Here is a 17,882-nt window from a genome sequence, read left to right on the forward strand (position 1 = left end):
AAGTGACAGGTTTTTTATGCCCAGTTTGACATTTGCTGAAAGCATTTTCAGTTATCTTTGCCAAGTTTAATGATTTTTTTTTTTACAAGATTCAGATGTACATTGAGAAGTTCTAGTTCTGTTTATGCCCATCTTGAAGGAAAACTGCAACTCGTGTGTGCAGGAATCAGAGCCTTTTTTGTGAAAAGCACATCAGTGATGCCACCCCCACACCCTGACCTAAAAATATTTGCCATTTTTAGTTCAGAGTAAAAGAAAAGAAAAAATACCTAATTTCATTAAGATTACTTTAATGTGCTTAAATATGCCAAGCTGGCAGGCAAAGAAGGTCATCTGAAATATCACCTAAAAGTAAAGCCTGAATAAGATATTCCACTTTCTCCATTAATCCAGCCATTTGCAAACTGAGGGAAGGGAATGGATTCTGAAGTTCACCTTTGCAAGTCATGGATGGCAAATTTTTCACTGTGTCATCAATGTAACATTAACCACTAGAACATTTATTTCTAATCCAGGCTTCAAGTTTGTTATACCTAAAGGGTGCAGGAATCTGGGGGCACAGGAGGTGCAGCACCTCCCTGGGAAAGCCAAGGGTTGAACCAACCCATCAAACACCTATTTTGACCAGTTTTTGGTAAAAGAGCAGTCAAGGTTATATAGCTGGAGTATATAATGATATGAGCATCTGTGATTAAGTGCAAAGGGCAAAGAGAAGAAGGGCTGGAAGCAGAAAGTCAAGGCCAGCTCTTATGTATTTATTTACACTCCAATCTGGGGGATGGGGGCAGCAGAGAAAAAAAAAAAATCAAAAAAAAAAAGAAAGAGCACACAGCTGCCATCCCAAAAACAGACCTCCCATCTGCCACCCACGATTTGCATGTCACCTTCTCCAGGCTCATTTGTACTTCATTAACTGCCATTGACTTAACAAGATTTATGCAAATGACACCATAGGAGCTCGCTAACTCCCACTGCAATCAAGTGATTATGTATGTACAATTCTCCACAGCAATGAAAAATTAATACATGACAAGCCCCCTCACCGCTGAGCTGAGCTTCTTGCTTTTATTTTTCTTGTTGTGCCTTTTTTTTTTATTTTCTAAATTTGAATATGCCCTACTGATATCAATTTCCTAAACCCACAAAAACCAAAGTTCTTTTTCAAAAAACTTACAACTCCCCCCCCATTCTAGAAAGTCTGGTCCCCTAAACTGTGCACACTAATGTGTGCCTCAAAATATTCTTCAAAATATTCACTCTGGCACCCAGGAATGAGTCTTCATTTCCAGAATAAATGGGTTTGAAGGGAGGATTCTCCAACCACAGCAAACCACTCACTCTAAGAACAGTATCAGCAATGCTACAAAAAAATAACAAATATTTTTAGTTTAAGTGCCTCTTTCTCAGAAGCACAGAACTTTCTATGGATTTTAACTCTGAGCTAATATTGTTCCAGACATTTTCTGACTCCATTTGATTTGTACGGGTAATTTAGTTGGGAATTTTTGTGGTTTTGGAAAAAATCTGGCATCCACAGTTCTCCAAAACTGCTGCTATGGCTGTGCATGCACAAGGTATTGGTACCTCCCCTTGCCTTCCCAAAATTTCACTGGCCTTAAGAGGACTTTGGCAGGACTGAGCAGCCACATTCTAACAACACGCCCATTTTCAGTGCCTACATTGTGGGGTTCTGCTGGGAGCAGGAAGGTTCCTTGGGACAGTTTTATAGGGCTTAGGCCAATAAAACCATATTTAGCACTGCAGTGAAAAGTCAATTCTAACATGTGGAGAGGACAGAGAGAATAAGAACACTAACAGTTTTCAACCAGACTGCTCTGAGTTAAGGGTAAGCCCTGAAGGAAGGAGGTGTTTCCCTGGAACGAAATGTGCTGTTTGACCTATTCACAGAATTCTGGAATTGTCTGGTTTGCAAGGGATCTTAGAGATGATCCAGTTCCAAGCCCCTGCCACAGGCAGGAGGGGCATCTTCCACTAGACCAGGTTGCTCAGGGCACCATCCAAACTCTCCCAAACTCTCAGGGACTTCCCTCAAGCTCCCGGGGATGGGGGTCCAGGAACAGGAACGCAGGAGGAGGTTGCAGCTCTTGGCTTGTTTTGACCAAAAGCCCCTGTGCAGGTCGGCAGCTGGGGCCCAGAAAGGCTGTAACACAGGACGAGCAGCAGCTCTTCATTCCAGCAGAGCTGGCTGTTCATCAGCAGCAACACAGACCTGATCCATGAAAAAACTGTAGCTAAGGTCAAACTTCTCATAAGCACATGTACTGCACCTCCCAGAGAACTGATTTTCCCCTGCATTTATTCTGTGCTTTCCCCATCACACACAAAACCACTCGGCCAATATCAGCTCTTCCTCCCCCCCTCCCTGTGCCTCTCTAGTGCTGGGAGAGATTTCATTTCTTTCCCCAAAACCAGGACATTCCCACTCTCCAAGGGACTTGCTTTGGCTGGGGTTTTCTTGGTTGTTTGGGTCTTTTGTTTGAGTGTGTTTTGGGTTGTGGATTTGTTGTTTCTGTTTCGTTGTTTTTTATTTTTTGTTTTGGGGTTGGTTGGTTTCGTTTTGCTGAATTTTTTTATTTGTTTTGGGGTTTTTTTTTATGTTTAGTTTTATTTGGGAAATAGTATTTCTCATTTTTGGGAGACCCTGCGTAGGTAAGAACAACCCAGAGGCACCACCAAATACACTGAATAACCAAGCCACTGATTTCAACAGCAGAATAGCAAGACTCTTCTCTTTTCTATTCCCCCTTTTTTTTTGGTAATTACAGTTATTTCAAGTAGCAGTGAACTGAGAACACAAAATCCAGTATATATCAGTTCCAGCCATAAGTTCCTGTTTTTCAGGCCAGCAGGGGACAAACCCTGGAAAACGGGGTGACGAAGCACTAGAAGGACAAGTCTTTCAGTGATGCAATAAGATCATTCTCCTGTGAATGTTACAGTCTGTATTCAGCTTCATGAAACATCTCTTCCCTTCCTACTCCCAAGGAACAAGAGACAAGACAAGAGGAAATGGCCTCAAGTTGTGCCAGGGAAGGCTTAGACTGGATATTGGGAAAAAATGTCTTCATGCAAAGGGAGGTGAGGCACTGGAACTGGCCAGGGCAGTGGTGGAGTCCCCATCCCTGGAGGGCTCCAACACCCTGTGGATGTGGCACTTGGGGACAAGGGTTAGTGATGGCCCTGGTAGTGCCAGGGGAATGGCAGGACTCTGATCTAAGAGGGCTCTTCCAACCTAAATGATTCTGTGATTCCCTGACCATTTGTCAGAGAAAACGCGTCATGATGGAAGGGGGTTCCCACCCTAAAAAGCACAACATGCTAAAACCTTTAAGTCAAGAAGTTCCCTTTCACATCCCTCCACCTTATTTGCAGTTAAGGCACGTGAAATAAGAGCCAGCCCCTCTTCCAGCAGGAGTTTCTGCAGCCTCAGAGAAACGCCTGCACGTGTGGCACCTGTAGAGCCCACCAGGAGCAGCCACATCACAGCGGAACCTGGGCCACCTCTACCCACGAGCCCTCCCCAAATCCCTTCCCTTGGCATCCAAGAACAATATGAAATCCCACATGGAACAGCCATCCCACAGCACTGCAAACCACCCAACCTCCCCGAAACCCGACAACAGGACGGGTCTGCTGACAACACGCCTCAAATCTGTGCTGATAATTGCCTGTACGTGACAAAATGGAATCACCACAACTGGGATTAATATAATTAACAACAAGCAGTACACATTCCCAAAAGATTGGTCACACTTAGGATACAAGCAGGGTTGCAGGGAGAATTTTTCCTAACAGAAATTCGAGAGATTGGAGGGGTACTTCATTCCAGCATTGCATTGTGGTGCAATCACACTTACAAATGTTTATCTTGCACTGCTCTTCCTACGAGTTCATTTTTAATCAGATTCATTCCATACAACAGCATTTCAGAAAAGAGCAGTACATATGCCTGGGATATTGGCACGTGTATTCCTCAGTTTGTCACTCTCAGCTGCACTTTTGTTTAATTAGCATTCCCCAAAAGAATTCCAGCCGGTCTAACCCATCCTGTACCATATCAACACTGTAGGAAAATAAAATTGCAGCTCTCCTCCCCTGGATGCAGAGCCAAATACTGAGCTTTTCTGCTTTCAAACTGCTCTTCTGGATTGCAGCGTGCTTGATTAAAATCTGCCTACTAGAGATTCACACACCACAGCATTTTTGCTGCCTGGTGGTCCCAAAAGGTCTTTTGAAACGACTTTAAGAAGAAAAATCACTGCTGATAGTTAAGGGTACAAAATCATCTCCCCCTCACATCCAGAAATAAAGAGGAAAACCATGAAACACCCCAAAATATGTAAAGCCACCTTCACACAGGAGACCTAGGGCTACCTGGCAAGGACTGAGGAAAGATTAGGAGAGGCAAGTGAGCCTCTGGAGGGTAGGACAGGCACCAGAACACCTGGAGAAACCGTGTGGGAAGGAAATCAGCTCCCTTCCCTAAGCACCTCTCTCCAGCAAGGCAACTCAGTAAATACTTGCAAACACTAACAGAGAAACTATTCGTGAGGCAAATATCAACCACGTGGACTTGGTGTCATTGCATTTGAGAAAGCAAATCACCTCATTCCCCAGACACTTGCTATCTAACACTGGCCTTGCTTTTGCCTTTCAAAGGAGCGTTCACAGCTCCAATTTAGCGTTCCGGGCTAATGAAAGCGCGCCCGGGCCAGCAAAACAGACCAAAACAAATCCTCCAATCCAGGCCCTGTTGTGTAATGAGAAAGTTTAATTAAGGCCACCCATTACAGCTGTAAACGTTCTCTTATATAATAAGGTCTAAATGAAACTGAACCTAATCAAAGTTACAATTCCTTCATTAGCAAATTACAAACAGGCGCGCGCAGCTGACACACCGGCCGTGATTACCGGCACTAATTGCCTCGCCGGCGCGGACCAGCCTGGCCCCGCGTTCAGATGTCCGTCTGCGGCAGCAAATTAGGGCCACATCAGGCTCTTGCTCCATCACAAGGGGCTCTTGTGGAGCGATGTGATTCACCCTGAGCCCGGCAGCACTCGGCCCAATCAAAGCCCGCTACAAAGGCGGCTTTGAAGGCAGCCCAGCCTGGAAACGCGCTCCATATGCAGGCCGGCAGACTGCACTTCATTAGGCCTGTTGTCACATTTTCCCTCTTCTTATTCTAATGATCCTATTTTAATACACACAGGAACCTCTCCTAATTGATGTCAAGTGAGTGACTTCCACATTCATCACCGGAGCACATCAAACGGAGCCGGGCGGCGCAGGCCCCGCCGCCGGAGCGTGTGAGACCCGAGGTGTGGCTCCCAACTCTGGGAAGCGGCACAAAAAAAACCCGAGTGTTTCGGCATTACCTGTTTAATTGGGATTGCGCGGCCGCTTCCAATGCTGTCTGTTCTGCTCTCCAGGACCTTCTTCTCTTTGTCTGGGTCACTCCCTTTCCGAGACTGCAGAGCAAAAAGAAAGTTTGTGCTCCATTAAATGCAGCAGGTTCACACGAAGGATGCTTTTTTTTTTTTGTTTCCCTTTTTTTCCAAGCAATTAAAATATAATTTCACACATAAATATAGACTCGAAAGCCGTGAGATGAATCTACACAAATACGAGACCATCCTAAAATCAGAATAAATAAGATACCGCCCATAAATTTCAACCATTCACTAGTTTGAGATGTATTTGGGTTTAAAGAGTTACACTTTCAGTGTCTGAAGACCCAGCAGATCAGAGGACACGTTTCTGAAGTTTCCAACAGTAGCTCCGATGAGGAATGAAAGTTCCAGCTCCTCATTAAAAAAGTTGAATATATCCATGCATACATTTAACTCACACCTGTGTGGTTCTTAGAAACCTTATCGACTATTTAGAAATACAATTTTACGATGCTGGTTTTGATCACATTGACTTTAACTTATTAGTTCTTTCTACTTTGGGATGGTTAGAAAGTTGGAACTGCAAGAAAAGGTGGGGATTGATGCTGGAAAAAGTTATTCGAACACAATGTGGGCAAAAAATCAGCATGAGGTGAATTCAATCGATGTTTAAACTGGAATTGCTTTCTCTTGGTGTTCCATAAGGCTGGAGCTGCTGCAGGAGTAGGGTCACAGTGCTCACCCCCTGACTTTATCGAGTTCTATGGGATTTTAAGCAGATATTCAGCTTGCAGCCCGTTATTGCCAAAGAACACACGGACGTAATGATTTTGACAGATTTATTTTATTACAAAAAGAAGACCTGAGAGTCATCCTCCTTAATAACTGAACTGACAAGTGACAACTTCACTCCATTACTTTCCAATAGGAACATTACTCACACAATATTGAAAATGAGAAAACATTTTCATGTGCTTTTCAACTCGGGAGATGATACATGAAAGGAGCCCATTTGTGATGTCCAGTGCCACAATGGGGAGTTAATGAAAACCAGGGCGATGCTTCTCATTTTCAGTGGAAAGAGATGTTCGAAACACTGAAATCAGGAGGACAATGAGGACGGTGCGTCGCTAATACCCATTTTCCATATTCCACGGAGAAGGGGAAGGAAGAACAAACCCCCGGAGCAGCTGCCTTCGGGCGGGAGAGGAGGGAAGGGGAGGGGGAACCCACGGAGCAAGACTTCAAGTAGCAGCATTCTAAGAACACATTTACCCAGCGGGGATCCCGTGCTGCCTTCCCCGCTCCGCCGGGAACGGGCTCCTCTCACCAGTTACTATGGATCGGGGCAATGGAATGACGTGCCGGGGAATTAAACAAAGAATAAATGAAAGAAAGCAAAACAAGTGGGAGGGATGAAATCCAATGTGCAGGATAACTATTGTTCCCCGTCCTTCAAGACAGATTTCTGACTCTGAAAGTGCCACTTCCCAAGAATACGAGGCAAAACAAAGCTTCAATGGGGCAAAGAGCCCGTAAGTGACATTGTAAAGAATCTCAGTGAAGGTATCCAAATCCCTGGGAGGGGAGTTGTCAACTTGAATGTTTCTTTTTTATCCCATATTTTTAAAAAGAAAGGAGCCTGCCTCTGAAATGCAAGCTGAATTGCAAAACGTGCTTGTTTTCACTTTTTGGTTTTAAATCACCCCGTCTTCCCTTCCGTGCAAGTAACTGCATCTGGAAATAACACACTTGCACGTGGAGGGGAAATATCTATGTGTAAAACATTGTCCAATGGCAAAAGTATAGAAACATAGGGCTTTCTGTTAGGCAAATTCTATTCTAGCTGCTTGTAATCACATTTTCCAGGGGAGAATCTTAGCAGGCTCTGCTATTTATAAAGACAAATCGCACAGTGAAACAGAGATCTGGTCTGAGCTTTTATGCTTTTGTACCCACGACACACACGATACATCTCACATCCCACAGCATAAAAAAACCAGACTCCACACCACACTGGATCAACACTTGTTAGGGCTTTTTCTGATGGTACATCTACATGTTAAATGGCTCTCTTTAAAACTTCATGCCAGAGAACCAGAAGAAGTCTGGAAAAATTAAAACACCTGCACGAATATCAGTTGATTGATTTCCCCTTTGCACTGGAATTCATACACAGACTCAATCAGTGTAAAACTTGACCCAAGTACGGGCTGTGGAGTGAGATTTAGTTCCAGAGGGATTAAAGCATCTGAGCTTGGGCACAACCAGACCCAGATCAGCAGTGCAGAGCACCCCAAAAGTAAGAATCCTGACCTCTAATAGTAGACACTGAGACAGAGAGTTTAAGTTCGAAAAAACTCCTGCAACTCTGTAAATATATAAGAGAGGTAATACTGAATATGGGAAGGGAGATGCACCTTACTGTCCCAGAAATTCCCTCACCCCACACAGGATCAGACATACTTACAATCAGTTCCTTGCTGAAGTGGACCCCACAGATGCAGTTTAAATCTCCACCTGCCCTATACACTATTATTTAGTGATCCCTGTTATCACACTGCCCAAAAAAAAGGAAATTAACACTTCTGCTAATATTTGATCTATCACCTAAGTGAAAAATCAGCTGCTGCAACAATAGCTTTACAACAAACATTAATAATCAAAGCCAAAAACATCAGATGCTGCATTTAACACACTTAACGTGAACGTGCTTAAAATTCTCAAACACTATTCCAACTCAAAAACTGTCATTAACAGAAATCATATCTGTTTTCTACTTATCACAATTTTCTTCCAACACTAAAAGATCTGTAGGTCACTAAACAAATTACCTGTGCTAGATAACAAGGGGTAACTTGCAATTATTAAACAGAAATACATTTGATTCTGTAAGTGATAAAGGCATAAGCAAGTTCCAGGCTGGGAAGAGAAGCGCAGCAAGAAATCCAGAGCTAAATATTTTGATTAGGCACTCTGTTCATAACTACACAGAAAATACTGGTCATCTGTTTATTCAAGTAAATAATCCCAGGTCATCACCTGGCTGATACGGTACAAAACCTGGGTTGCAGCAGGGTGGGTGTTCAGTACTTCAGGACAGAGACTACAGGGTAACTCACCACACAGCCTTCAACACACCCAGATTTAAAAGTCAGAACTAATTCTGAAAAGTCAAATTATGATCATTATTTTTCCATGAGACTTGTTTTTGCTCCAGTTTTCCCCCAGCTATCTGACACTGGGACTACTCTCAACACCCTCTCGTCCTAGTAAATTTGGCTCTCACTATGTTATTAATTACTACAGACCAGAGCTTTGGTCTATTTTTTCATGGCTGACTTAACATTCTTCTCAAATCTTTTCTGTGATTCACTTCCTCAAATTTACACTTGCTCCAGACTAAAACAGCCCCAAATTCCCCAGTGACAACACCACCCCTAGAGCCCTGACAGTGTTTAGTTCATCCTTCGGCTCGCTGCTTTTGAGGGACGTGGTGGCTCCCAGCCCTGTCCAGAGCTCTGCCTGGGCTGGTTTCTGGGCTCACACTGACACCTAGTGGGGTTGGGAACTCCGGAGTATTCCCAGCGACGGGAAGAATCCACAGCACCGCGCTCGAACACCGGCGTCCACGCTGGGGGCACTTCTTCACACGCCACTCACTTCAGTGCTTGGCACCCAAACACAAACTGCGTGATTTTCTCTCCTTTGTGGGAGCCAAGGATCCCATTTCACATCCAAATGGCCCTGCTGGGATGGACACAGGATCCCGGGGGCTCTGTGCTGTCACTCCGTGCTCCGAAACGGCACCGAAACTTTCTACTCCATAAAGGCCAAGAGCTCAGGTTTTGTTTAGAGTGTGAGGAAATGGTTTTATCCTTTTTGTATGTGGGAAGTGAACATGGCAGCACCTCTGGAATAAAATATATCAACTCTTTGTGATGACAGGGAGGCTGTGGCTTTCTAAGCTCAACTACTGTGCACCTTCAATCACCAAGGGACTTGGTCGTGAGCCCCCAGGGACTGTGAGTTTGCCATAAAGCATGTTAATTGTCAAAGAACTGCTTACAAACCACAATTACACACTCAACACCATCCCAGAGCTTTCAGCAAGACTGCTAAACTAAGGGAATCATCATTCAAGGCTTCGTTATCACTTCCCAAACTATTTCTGCATAACAAAGATCTCTCATATTGCACTGGTACTTTTTTTTTTTTGCCTCTCAGTGAAGCAAAAACCAGGTAGTTTGGGAAGAAAAAAAACCCCAAGATATTTTACTCTCCACCATCTTTTTTTAACTCTAGAAAAGAAAAGTGGGTTGATTCTGTATAGTAGTAAAAGTAGCACAGGGTAGTTATAGAATGGTTTGGGTTGGAAGGGACCTTAAAGCTCAACCAGTGCCACCCCCTGCCATGGGCAGGGACACCTTCCACCAGCCCAGGTTGCTCCAAGCCCCGTCCAACCTGACCTTGGACACTTCCAGGGATCCAGGGGTAGCCACAGCTTCTCTGGGCAACCTGTGCCAGGGCCTCCCCACCCTCCCAGGGAAGGAATTCCTTCCCAATATCCCATCTAACTCTGCCCTCTGGCAGTGGGAAGCCATTCCCCCTTGTCCTGACCTTCCACTCCAGGCCCTTGTCCCAAGTCCCTCTCCAGCTCTCCTGAAGCCCCTTTAGGCACTTGAAGGGGCTCTAAGGTCTCCCTGGAGCCTTCTCTTGTCCAGGCTGAGCTCTCCCAGCCTGTGTTCCCAGGGAATGCCCTCCTGTGTACCCCCTGTACTGAATTCCCATTTGAGCCTCAAACAGACCCACCCAACGTTCACCACAAAACGGTTTCGTTTCCAAGCCCACAGATCCATCTCAACACTCCTGTGTGGGTTACACCAGCCCAGCTCCAGAGGGTTGAAGCTCAGGCCACCTCCACAGCAGCACGTACAGCTCAGCAGCAGTCCCTCCCTTGGCTCACTCACCGTGAAGAGGTTGGATCGGCGCTTGGACTGTTTACGGACAGGAGTTGGAGTGTTGGCAGTGGGAGGAACATCAATCCGCAGCTCCTTCTGGCTGGTGCTTGGAGTTGATGGGACAGAGGAGGAATAATCACTTAAACTCCCTCCTCCATTACTGGTCTGCAAGGATTAAAGTGAGTTTTAAACAGTGATACACTGCTTTCAAGAGATTACAATCCACAGCCGTATCTTATTTACTCCTGATTTATGCAAGAGCAGCCGGGGCTCAGGAACACGGGGCTGCCCTACTGCCACTGTTCCACACATTCCTGCACACATTTGCATTCCAAGCCTTTACATATTTTCCCTGCCATTACTTTTTGAACACTTAAGATAGCTCTGTTTACACAGCAGGCACATTTTCATTCTACACATTGTAACCTTCACTGGGTGCCACCAGTTTCATTTGTTTTCTAGTGTACGAGTAAGCAAAGCCTTGGGGAACATCTTGAAAATCTGGTTTTCTACTTCAAAATTACTACTCTGACTCTAACCCAAGAGAAAATACCCAGTGCCATGGAGCTGCATAACGAGTTAGTCCTAGCCTGGAGACATAAGATTACTGAGAGCTCATCAAGAAAATGAAAATAATTCAGCATTGTAAAATGGCTACTATGGGGTCAGATACATTTCCAACACGTGTAAGGAATCACAGAATCTCCTGAGCTGGAAGGGACCCACAAGGATCATTGAGTCCAGTTCCACAGGATTTGCTGAGGTCACTGGTCAAGAGACACAAAATTTTAGAAGGAAGATATTCCAATTTATTCAAAGTAGCAGGAAACGCAATGTTACATCTTGGTCCTGAAAGAAATAAAGCATTGAGCCTATAAAACAATTAATGAATTGAGGTAAGAAATTACTAAAAGCAGGATGGTGAGGAAACTGGATAGAATGGAAAGGACCAAAAGGTGATTAAGAACAAAGTCTTAAGTTAAAAAAAGATTATTACACATAACATGAGTACTAAAAGTGGAAGTAGTCAGGAAAGATAAAAGGGTCAATTTTTCCCTATCAGATCCAGTTACACCCATTGAGGACATACTGTATGTGCTGAGGGGGGAATGGGGCAGGTCAAGGAGGGGAAATTCTGCCCAGCGGAGGAGTAGCAGTGGATGAAGGGGTTGGACAACATGTAACATGTAAATTCTGGGGGAAATAAAGGTCTGGGATGCACACAAGACACAGAAAGAACATCTGTAAAGCAGCCAAGTTTCCTAGAGGAATGAGGAAAGATAGTGTGGGAGTATTTCCAGAATGGCTGAGGAGAAGGATGCCTGATGGGACTTCTCCTACACTCCCTGGGGGTCAGCATATGGATCAGGATCAGAATTCCAAGCAGTCAAGACAGCACCTCTGAAGGAGAACCACGTAGGAGACAATCCCTTATACCACCCAGCTGAAGTCTCTTTTCATGTTTCAGATCCTCTTCTGATTCTTCCAGCTTTCCAAACTGCCCTTTCTAAATTCAAGGAGTAAAGGATAAGAAGGAAGAGGTATGAGACAATCAGCTCGTGTTTGGGCTGAAGGGCCAACCAGAGCAGATGGAAATGCAGGAACACCACCTTCTGAAGGTCACTGTTCCTCTGGAATAGCATGTTCCTCAGCTCACCTTTGCGTGACAAAACGCGACTGACAACCCTGCAAATAACTTTTGTGGGAGCAAGTTCTCCTTTCTCTTCTTTAAATAAAAACATACACATATAAAGAGGACATTAAATTTCATTTTCCCTTCATTCTGACCAAACTGGAGAAGTGTGATTGTCAGGGAGCCAGAGCTGAGGGCACTGAAAGCAACAGAGGGTCTGAAGAAAGATTTTTCTACAACAATCTCAAGTGCCAGAGGAAGCAGCAGAATTTGGAGATGGTCCAAGCATGTAAAACAAAGGAGTTGAAATAGTTGGAATGATCCTTTTTAGTGTCCTAAGAGAGAATGGTAATGCTGGAGAGACGAGTAGGACAACTTGGGAAGAAGGGATCTGAATTATCCCACATCTGCCTTCCCTTGTTCTCAAACCAGTGGACATGAGGAGGGTGATACAGAAGCCTTGTGTTTTTTAACTAAGATTACCAGATTTCTACTCTAAGTGCCTATTTCCCTGGTAGAGAAAATGAGGGATTCTTGAAAATTTTATCTTCTTAATCCTTCATCATCTTACATTTTATACTTTTTGGAGCTGTCCCCTGGATTTATTATGATTTATTTTCCAAGAGTGAGTAACTCCCAAAGGAAAACACCTACATGTTGGGCATTCTAGGCCCCAAAGACACACATTCCTATACAGACAGGTCCTATAAAAGAAGCCCTGTGCAGGAAATGTTTCTTTTGACCCAAATCAACCTTGCTTGATTTCCAGCTTTGTAAATAAAATTCTGAGCTGATTTCAAAATAAGCCACTGGTTGGAACAACGAAAAACACAAACACATGGAAACCATATTTATAGAACCACAGGATGGTGTGGATTGAAAAGGACCTTAAAGCCCATCCAGTGCCACCCCCTGCCACGGGCAGGGACACCTTCCACTAGCCCAGGTTGCTCCAAGCCCCGTCCAACCTGGCCTTGGACACTTCCAGGGATCCAGGGGCAGCCACAGCTTCTCTGGGCAACCTGTGCCAGGGCCTCACCACCCTCACAGGGAACAATCTAAAATGCTTGTTTTAAATAAATATTAGATTACTTAAAAAATAACCTTGTAAATCCAAGAGGATTGTGATGTATATGGCAATTTTATTAAACATATTAACATTCTTCCTCCAGTTTTCATTTTGCAACTCCATGAAAAGGCAGAAGGAACAGCTACTTAAGCAATGCAGTCTCTTCTCAAGTGCCCAAAACACTGCAACAGAACATTTCATCCCAAATGGCCCCTGCTATAAATAAGATAATTGTTCCCTACTATTTAGTGCTTATCCATAATCAGGTCTCATGTACAATAAAACAATGGATGATCAAGCTGACTGCACTTGGCTTTTAGTAGTTTCATTTGCATATTCAGACAATCACATTGAAGTAAAAACTTGATGGAGGTACAGTGCAAGCATAAATAATGCATCTCTACAGGTTTGCAACAGGTAGCAGGGAGCGAGGTTGTGTGCAAGCAACAGCTGAGGTGCAGCTTAGTACAGTGGACATTAAGCTCCACACCCTTCCCAGGAATAATGCAAACCTCCTGGGAGAGAGAAACGCAATTCCTGACACTGCAGTCCACATGTATGAACACTGAGGGGCTGGAGCGTGTGCAGGGAAGGGAACGGAGCTGGGAAGGGGCTGGAGCAGCAGGAGCAGCTGAGGGAGCTGGGGGGGCTCAGCCTGGAGCAAAGGAGGCTCAGGGGGGACCTTCTGGCTCTGCAACCCCCTGACAGGAGGGGGGAGCTGGGGGGGAAGGTCGGGCTCTGCTCCCAGGGAACAAGGGACAGGAGGAGAGGGAACAGCCTCAGGCTGTGCCAGGGGAGGGTCGGGTCAGATATTAAGGAAAATTTCTTCACCAAAAGGGTGGTCAACCCCTGGCACAGCTGCCCAGGACAGGGGTGTTTAAAAGCCCTGTGGATGTGGCACCTGGGGACATGGGTCAGTGGTGGCCTTGGTAGTGCTGGGGGAACATCTGGACTTGAGGATCTTAGAGGGTTTTTCCAACCCTAATGGCTCTGTAACAATTTTGCAGGTGACTTTAGCACTCAGCACTGAGGGAACACTGTGCAGCCCAGGGCACAGGTGGTGCAATGTTTAAGGTCCCTCTGTCACAGTGGAACACACGTAGTGCAGGCAGATGTGGAAACATGGGGCCATTTCAACCTCCTCTCACTGCAGAACATAAACAGCTGAACTCCAGGAAAGCCAGCAAGTGTGAAAATGCATGCAGGCTGCAGATTTCAAGGAATTACTTCTACTGGTAAATAATCCTTCCATTTTTACCTTCAAAACTGTAGTTCTCAAATAAGCTCACACTGCTGGGGATTCCTTGCTGGAGTGTCCACAGCATCAATTTGTCTGGAGAGGGGCCTGGAATCTTTCACACTAACAGCAGCTAGAGGTGTTGTGCCAGGGGATTTTCCACATGCTTTTAAAACAGCGTGAACTCCAAAGCCAGGCCCAGCTCCAGGTACTCAACACATTATCCAGGGCCCCTGACACAGAAGGCTCTGAGGCCCAAAGGTGGTGCCCACCTGGGCAGCCTCGTGGTTCTTGGAACCAGATGATCTCCACTTCCAGGGGCTGGGCAGAGCAAAGAGCCCCTGGGAACTGTTGGATATTGACACTACTCTTTTTTAAGTTAATATCTTAAAAATGCCTTCCTGATACGTCAGGTGTGAAAAAGAACTCCTCCAGTCTAGGGGTGAGTTCAGGGAAAAGGAATGCCTGTGGGGATTTGTGATGGCAAAGGTACTCTGCTGCTCTGAAATAAGATTTAGCACAGCTTACAAGCACATCATGTCCAGAAAAACTGGCAAGAGGAGCAGGTGGGGGGAATGATGGGTGGGGTAGAGATGTGAAGCACACAGATACACATGGGACTGGTTTGTACTCCCTCAGCGTGCAAAAAGTAAATTAAAGACCTGGTCCAAGATGCCCTGAGGCCAGTAAGGGGCCTTCAATCCACTAAACAATACTTCTTCCTCTCCAAACAACTCAGTCTACCTATGGAGTGTTCCAAAAAGCCAGCTGGTGAGCTGTGAGTGGAGCACTTACTGCATCAGACAGATTCACTGTTTCCCAGCAGAATGTACATGATGCTGCACCATCCCTGTTGGCAGAGTATACAACAGTTCTGTCCACCACAAAAGACGGGACCAAGATCCTTTGCATGCATTCTGTGCTGCCCTGGAGGGCCACAGCTGTGTCTGGAGCAGGTGCACTGAGGGTTGTTGACCTTGGGTATCAAGGGTTTCCCAGTAAAACCCTCACCTTGACTGACAGATGTGTGTTAGAAGTCAGGAGGAAAACGAAGCAGAATCTACTGCAAAGGCAAGTGGACTGTGCCTGTGGAACAGGAAGCATCTTATTCTGTGAAACAGGTGTCTGGAAGTACACACAGACATACCTGAGAGCGTTTTCTGGAAGGGGATGTGACTCAGGTGTTCATCACCTTGGACCACTGGACATCAGTACAGAAATGCACCCAAATGTACAAACAAGTCTTTCACAGAGTCACAGAATGGCTTGGGTTGGAAGGGACCTTAAAGTTCATCTTATTCCACCCCCTGGCATAGGCAGGGACACCTCCCACTATCCCAGGTTGCTCTGAGCCCTGTCCAACCTGGCAAACTACTGGCTGGAGAAGCCCCGGTTGGTATTAAGCCTTAGAACTTCCCCCAAGGTATGCTAAGGACTAGCCTGGGTAAGGTGACATTTGGTATTTCTTTTTTTCCTTTCTCTAAAGCCTCAGCTTTTGACTGCAGAGTCATCTGGAGAGTTTGCAGGAGTTGGATCCCCAGGATGATCCAACCAGAGATGGAACAACGTCTGACTCCATGTGAAGAGCTGTGTGTAAGCACTGCCTGTGAAGGCCCTTGCCCCATGGAGAATGTGAGTGGCAGGGCACTGCAACCACAATGGGTTTGATCCATGGAGGAAGTCTTCAGAGGAACATCATTACACCAAAAGAGATGTTCCAAAGGGCAAGACACCAGCCAGTCTTCCAGCCAAGATCAGAGATGGCAAATCTTGCCCCAGATCATCTTAAACTTGGAATTGCAGTTGCAAAGTTCTTTTAAGTCTAGGATAAGGATTCAGCTTCCTTTCCTTAAACAAGGTCATACTGCCTTTAAGTGCAGCACAAAGGAGAGAAGACATGAAACAGATTTGTGGCCTCTACTTTTAGGCATGACATCAGTCTCAGAAGACAGACTTCTGTGACTGGTGATGCAATTGCCCTGTTAGATAATTATGACAGCAGCAGAGGCAGTAAAGAACATCATTTCAGTTTTACTGAAACAGAATTTAGGGATCCTTATCACAAGAGCTACCCTGCCTTGGCTTTCCCAGCCCTTATCACTGGCAAAAAGTTTGCTGTGTAGGTAAAGCACTCGTCTAGAATTTGGTATTGGACTTGGGTAGCAAACTGGTGAGCACTGAATATTTGATGTTCTTCATCCAAAAGGGTTTCATTAACAAGAAAAGCACTCCACAGAGAGGGTGAGTCCCGAGTTGGTCAGAGACAGCGGCTGAGGAAACGTGGCCAAGGTCACATACGGCAAGAAAAGGGACAATCTGTCCCATATGGGAACTTGTACTTCCCCAGAAGGTGCCAGGGTTCTTCTGAAGAGGCTCGGCACCTGCTTTAGAAAGGGGGGCTGAACTCCAGCATCCTCTTTTGGCTCATCAACAAAAGCCAACCCCAATCTGAGGTCGGTATCAGGACTCAGCCTGAGGCAGAATAACTCACAGCAAAGAACTCTAGGAACAGACTGGCATCTGCATCTTTAGGGTTACAAATCAGTGACAGAAGTTACTGCTTCTTGCCAAAAAGCAGATGTTCTGCGTGGGAGAAAGGTTCACAGGTAAAACAAAACCTCACGTGGGTGGCTCAAGGCTGCAACATGACCTTAGAAGACACTGGCATCTATTGAGTTTAGACTGAAAACCATCCCAGGAGGGCTGGTATCATTTAGTTCATACCCATCCCAGCTGGGGATGTGCACAGAGATTATCACCTGACACTAGAAAACAAAGACACTGAGGAAGAGGATCACAGGGGAAACACAGGGAGTGTGCAACACACGTGGGTAAAAACTGTGCAAGTTAGAAAATATTGGTGTTAACCAATGTGTGTTTCTAAAAATACCATCGAGGTATCATCAGAATGTACAGCTGTAGCACACACCCCACTGGGATATAGCAGTTCAGCACACAGCTGAGCGAGAGGAACCACCACAACCACAGCAAATCCTGTGGATTTAACAATGGGTCTGCTCAGACCTGCAGGCTGCTGACACCAATCTGGACCATCAAAGATGGCTTTAAAGCCACACTGGTTTGTTTTACTCTTTTGCTTCTTGAAACAACGTCAAGTCGGTTTAAAAAAAAAAACCAAATTAAAATATTGCTTCGCACCGTGGATCACTGATAGCATTAAAAAAAAAAAAAGGCAGCAAAAAGAGCACTTTAAATGGCATTAAACACATCAGATGGAAAACAGCAACCGGTCAGTTCCTTCTCCAAGCACTTGTGACAGTGTGTACCTGGCTGATGTGCACGGCAGAGACCTGGGCAGAACACACGGAGGAGTGGCTCGGAGAGTTGGGCAGAGACTTGCAGGGTCCGATCGAGAGCTGCTGCTTCTTCTTGGTTGACACGATCTTCTGAGCAACTACAGGGAGACAAAACACCCAGGCAGGTAAGGACAGCACACGTGGGACACAGGGCATGTGCACAGCACACAAACAGGGGCTTCCACTGCCAAATCCTGCTCCAAAAACTGACTGTCCCTGGATACCCACGACACCTGGATTGGTGGTGCCACAC

General features: G+C 45.4%; 1 protein-coding gene across 8 annotated transcripts in view; it reads right to left on the bottom strand.

The window, feature by feature from the left end:
- Positions 1 to 17,882, bottom strand: part of AGAP1 (ArfGAP with GTPase domain, ankyrin repeat and PH domain 1) — a 289,097-nt gene that overhangs the window by 156,449 nt on the left and 114,766 nt on the right. For 7 of the 8 annotated variants that reach the window (XM_027668081.1, XM_027668082.1, XM_027668088.1 and 4 more), the window contains 3 exons: positions 17,600 to 17,727; positions 10,383 to 10,538; positions 5,398 to 5,490 (listed from right to left, as the gene is read on the bottom strand). In XM_027668081.1, coding sequence (XP_027523882.1) covers positions 5,398 to 5,490; positions 10,383 to 10,538; positions 17,600 to 17,727 — 377 coding nt within the window. The remainder of the gene's footprint in view (positions 1 to 5,397; positions 5,491 to 10,382; positions 10,539 to 17,599; positions 17,728 to 17,882) is intronic. The other variant, XM_027668086.1, reaches the window with a different exon arrangement.

The sequence above is a fragment of the Corapipo altera genome, unplaced genomic scaffold (genome assembly GCF_003945725.1).
Source record: "Corapipo altera isolate COAL_440 unplaced genomic scaffold, ASM394572v1 183, whole genome shotgun sequence".
NCBI classification, from domain to species: Eukaryota; Metazoa; Chordata; class Aves; order Passeriformes; family Pipridae; genus Corapipo; species Corapipo altera.